Source organism: Pseudomyrmex gracilis, unplaced genomic scaffold, assembly GCF_002006095.1.
Source record: "Pseudomyrmex gracilis isolate BER0280 unplaced genomic scaffold, ASM200609v1 scaffold_108, whole genome shotgun sequence".
Lineage (NCBI taxonomy): Eukaryota > Metazoa > Arthropoda > Insecta > Hymenoptera > Formicidae > Pseudomyrmex > Pseudomyrmex gracilis.
Window position 1 is genome coordinate 171,678 of NW_018020692.1, and position 5,637 is coordinate 177,314.

Genomic DNA, 5,637 nt, shown 5'->3' on the forward strand with positions numbered 1-5,637 from the left:
GACATCGGTGACGCGATCACTTCGCGATCGTTTCCAGACGTGTCTCAATTATATTATATATATATATACACAGGTACTTATACATCGATACATGTACATACATACATACAGGAGAGGGTAGACCGAAGGGGAGTTGAATTACTCGGTACTCGGGTTTGTACAGAATATATATATGTATGTCTTCCGTATATTTTACCGTCTCTACACCAACGTGGGTTATTACAGTGGGGAGGATTCGCTATTGTTAGACCTTAAACGAGACTTTTATATTACACTTTGAACAAGCGGAGATCGCAATCAGTCCTGACATAATTCTCCGCGTACATCAGTTTTTCTACGCACCGCCGTTTCCGGCACAACCATGGCTGCTTGCGCCAAACCGTCCTATTTACAAGAAAATCCCTAAATTTGTCGATAGAATCTTTAGCTTCATTACGAGCCGTTGATCTTGAAAATGGAGCAGCTTGATTTTAAAGAGACATGGCGCTTGAAAACTTTTATTTTGCAAATATTTTTAAATTCTTTAAGTAAACAAAACACAATGTCTGTTATATACATTTTATAATAGACATAAATAAATATTCGAGACATCTAGAGACAGAATATATTTAACATAATAATAAACAAATAAGACTTCCACTGTCCTTTGAATAAATTGCTCCTATTAATTATTTATTACACATTTAATTCTAAAAAATAAAAATGCCATAAGCTGAAGAGAGATTCTACCGTCAAATTTTAGTCTATACATACGATCTTCCTTAACCATCTACCTGTATAATACACGTTTAAGTTTTTGCGCGTAGCCGGAGCTTGCGTTCGAATTGCCGAAACGATATATTCCACGCTCTTGTGCGAAAAGTCGCTCGTCGACAGGAAGCTAGCCGTTATATACGTGAGAATTTGTTTGTTGAAAAAAACAAAGAAAAGAGAAGGCGGAAGTATCGTATCTAAACGACACAAAAGTTCGCAATTTAAAACACGCGCCTGAAACATCAATAACTATTTTGTACATATTTTTATATTTTGACGCTTCTTCTCGTCAATTTTTCGATAAAATAACAGATGATCTTTTTTTTAGAGGTTTTATATTAGAGGTATTAGTAATTTAAAGATGTACGCCACAAGAATAAAGACGCAAAAATATAAATATTATGTCTCAAAATTTGAGGTTTTGGCTCTGAGAATGATACAAATTTAAATATTTATAATACACACGCCATATGAATCAATATCTGTATATATAACAACATAAATATATCTATGTATAAATATAAATATATAATATATAATTTTTTATGATACAAATATACATATATAACAAACTAATATATACATAAAAATAATATAAAATTTATAATTGATATCAAATGGATTTTATAACTGATATCAAATGGTTGTAAAATAATATAAAGTTCTTAATTTATAAAATTAACTTATATGTTTTTTTTTTATCTCTCCTACAATTTTTAATTCGCATAAGTCTGTATCATTCTCAGATTTTTGTTTATATATACATATATAAATATACAGGATGTACATTTATCGGCTTCTAATGACAGATTCTTTGATCAATTTAAAATAAAAACTGCTCATCATTTATTTTAATTATTTCATTTTTTTATTACTTATTTAATTACTTATATATATAATAAAATTATATATATAATAAATTATATACATAATATTATCATGTATATAATAAGATAAATTTTCAAATTAAGCAGTAAGAGGAGGCCAATGAGAGCATATAACACAGTTGATGGCGTGTTGCGAATATTTCAGTGTATTCCTCTATTCAATTGCAAAAATGTTTCAACCATTCGATTTGGTCATTTTCAAATTATAAAATAATTATAAAAAAACCTCTGAGAGAGAGTTGAAAACCTCTAAAAGAACTCAGTTCTCTCTTTTAACTTTGCAAAGATCGTCATCGTGTCAATTCAGTTACGATTATGATATTCTTTCACGACTTTGTCTGAAATACAGTTGACCTTTCTCAAGTTCAATTGGATTTTTTTATATGATTTGTATTAAAAATGTATTTAAAAAATGACCAAATCCAATGGTCGTAACGTATTTACAATTAAATTGAAAAACAATGAACTAAAGTATTCGCAACACCAACTGTATTATATGTTTTCAGTGGCTTTCTCTTACTGCTCAATTTGAAATTTTTTTGGAGCAATTCATAATCATAGATTAAAATAATTGTATTCTTGTCTTTTAATATTATATATTTTTGCCAATGTTTAAATTTCCCATATTAAATCTTCTATTGAATTTTACTGGAAAGTGATTAAAAAATTTAAATTTGGCTACATGATCAAATTGTGATTGTCAGCTTCGAGAAAAATCTTTTAATTATAGTTTTTAGAAAGGTTTTACACGGTTTTGAATGTTCAAAACTCTTTTTCTGTAATTTGTTGAAAAAGAATGGATTCTAAATTGCAAAGAAACGTCATTTAAAAAAATAACGCAAATAATAAGTGCAAACGCCCCGTATATAAAGAATCGTGAAAATCACAATATAGAAAAAAAAGAACCGAGAAAAGATCATGGACATTCGAGACACGGAACAACTACCTGCCGCGAACCGACTGACTTCTAAGCTCTCCATTAGACAGTGGACCCGCCGGCGGAATTAGCCGGGATATAGTAGTTCCTGACGTGCAGGTGATTATGAAGGTGCACGGCCGACAGTTGCTGTTGCTGTTGCTGCTGCTGACCGCCGCTCTGTACACTCTGATGATTCCAGTGAGCGACCGGAGACAAGACTTTGGGTACATCCGGACTGGCCGACGGTGGCGTGCCCGGCGACGGTACAACATTCGCGTCGGCAACCACGTCGACGTCAACATCCTCGTCGTCCTGGTCGGCTTCTGGTAAATCGTGCAATTCGTCCTCGCTGCAACTAAATCTGCGCGACTTGGCTGGCCTCAGCATCTCTGCTTCGATCTGATGCTGCTGATCGTCCGGTGCCAAGAGAGACGCCACGTCGAATTGCCGTTTTCTCGACGGCTGAAAGGACGATTGTCGATGAGATTGCGTTTGGAAAGGATTTTGTTGTTGTTGCTGATGTTGCTGCTGCTGTTGCTGCTGATGATGATGATGGTGCGGTGTCCATAGCGCGGACATCGTTTGCGACGCCACCGGGGGACCGAGAGCCGTCGGGGGTGGTGGAGTAGCGGGTAAGGGTGGCGGACTGGGACTGTCGGGTTCCTCGTCCACCGCCAGGCCCATGTGTCTGCGCACCTTACGCTGGGCCTTGCGCCGGCGGAAATCGCCGCGTCGGAAGTCTTCTAAGTTCGCCGGATGAATGGCCCAATAGTGACCTTTGCCGTTCGCGCTTCTGCCAGACTTGACGAAACAATCGTTTAACGACAGATTATGTCGAATAGAGTTACGCCAACCGGGCCCACGTGTGCGAAAGTAAGGGTAGTGTTCTAGAATATGTTGATAAATATCAGACAACACTAGTTTCTTTTCCGGCGACGACAGAATCGCCATGGCGATTAATCCGATGTAACTGTGTTGCGGTTTCGGTTCCTCCGGTATTCGCTGATGATGTGGATGGAGCAGAGCCATAGATAGGGCCAATCGTCCAGGGTAACCGGCTGCAGCGGCAGCAGCGGCAGCTGGATAAACAGGCATCGGCGCCGGAAAACCTGGACTTATACCTAAATGGGCCGTTGGTGCTCCCGTCGGCGAATGTACCACACCGGGATGTTGCGGATGCAACTGTTGCACCATCCGTAATCGTTCTGTCATTGCATAGTGATAAAGTTGTAGACGATAGTGCTCGAGACTAGGTAGAAAGCTAGCCATTGGATTGCCCAGGCCAACGGCCAATGGCTCCTTTGCCGGCGGTGGGCTCTCGTTGCTGCACATTCTACGTTGATAATCAGCCAATTCTATATTGATCGTCCTGGCTGATACCACTTGTCCTCCTCAAAAAAGAGGTTGCAGTAGTCGCGTCAGCGACGATTTTTCATCTTAGACTACGTGATCACGAATTTATGAAACTGGTAAACCAACATTGGATAACTGAATAGAAGCACTTTATTGCACCACTAATTTCGCCACCGTCGCGGTACGCGCAAAACTCCTAGAACAAGGTCGCAAATTATCGCCCCGGGGGTGGCGACGTCGCGCCGCCGACAAACGCGGTAGCCACTGTTTTCCGACAGTTTTCACCCTGTTTGTCACGATGCGCTCCGGGCGGCCGACTGGTCATGATTTACGATCTTGGCTGTCACGACCGCCTTGCTGACGGCTTTCAGCTCCCACTCCGAGTGCGGCATTCTCACCATGCTCCGCCTACCGTGCGGGGAGTTGTGCGGTATTCAGCGTAGTGGGGGAAGCACCGAGTATTCAAACGCCGTGTACTAGCGAGAACTCTCGTTCAGGATTCGATGCGGGAAGGGGAATTCAAGCGCCGGAGCTCCGGCCAATGAACAAGTGGAGGGTCGGACGAAGATGGCACCCACCACCGGCCGCCACACCTACAACGTTGCGATATTGATCCCGGTCGGTCGTAATCTGGCTATCGGGGGCGGTAGTGGAGACGGTGACGACCCTGATAGTGGTGTGCGGCGGTCGTCGGCGCTCTCTTATCTCTTCGTGGCCTAACATAGCTTGATATCATAGCCGATTCTGGACCGGGGAGTCGAGAGACGATCGATGCGTGTTTCCCGTTTACTGAGCGCGTACTGCACCACGAATTTCGGAAATGGCATCGCTTTCCCGTCTCGCTCTCGTGTTCGGTGCGCTGTGTTGTCGTGGATTTCGACAACAGAAATTTCAAGAATAGATAATCATATGTATAATTCGACAATTGAATTGGATGTATTGATTCCTGAATTTTGCGATTTAAGGTAAAGATTATATGCATAACTTTTTTTTACTTGACATAGAAATATATATAATAGCTTATTATTTTTACGATAATATAATAGCTAGATATATATTATTATTTTTGCGATTCTTCTACGATTTTATGAGGATTTAGATGTATTAATAGAAAAATTTATATATAAACGGTACATATTTATGAGAGAAAAATTGCGTTAAAATCAAAATAATTATAGTTTTAACCATATTACGATCTTCGATATGATAGTTCTGATGATGAAGAGAAAAGCGGATGTTAAATTATCACAGTTAAATCACGGCATTTAGAGAGGCAAGACTAAGTTTTATACTAGTAAAATTTTGTTTGGTAACATGTTTTGGTGATAGTATTTTATGTCAATCTCAACCAAAAAAAAGAACAAATATTAAAATCAACAAATTCTTATTCTCAAGTCTTAGTTCGTTAAAGAAATTAATATCGCGATGCAGCATTTATACACGTTTTCTCGCAGTAGTTCACACATCATCTTTGTAGTCACAATCAACTTACCGGTTTTTCATCCAATTCAATTAGATCTTTTTACAATGAATTTGAAATCAAGGCCTTCGAGCGGAGGCCAATAGAACCGCATCAAAAGACGTTAACACACAGAAGAAGAAACGAAAGGGTGAATCGGAGAATTCTACCCCTCCGTTCTTACATCCCGTGACCCTCTCTCGCTTACCGCTCGTCAGAAAATCCCTTCGGCCCGCGTGGCGCGATTCGCGGACAAAGGCGCGAGG

General features: G+C 39.7%; 1 protein-coding gene across 1 annotated transcript; it reads right to left on the reverse strand.

Moving 5' to 3' along the window:
* Positions 1–2,477: 2,477 nt before the first annotated feature.
* Positions 2,478–4,190, reverse strand: LOC109856131 (fork head domain-containing protein FD4). Its single transcript, XM_020431075.1, has one exon. It carries the CDS (start codon positions 3,889–3,891, stop codon positions 2,620–2,622), a length of 1,272 nt encoding a protein of 423 aa, XP_020286664.1. The 5' UTR covers positions 3,892–4,190; the 3' UTR covers positions 2,478–2,619.
* Between the last annotated feature and the right edge of the window lie 1,447 nt (positions 4,191–5,637).

What these genes read in the sequence shown, in the direction of transcription:
- LOC109856131 (XM_020431075.1), bottom strand. Translation starts at nt 3,891, where the DNA reads ATGTGCAGCAACGAGAGCCCACCGCCGGCAAAGGAGCCATTGGCCGTT.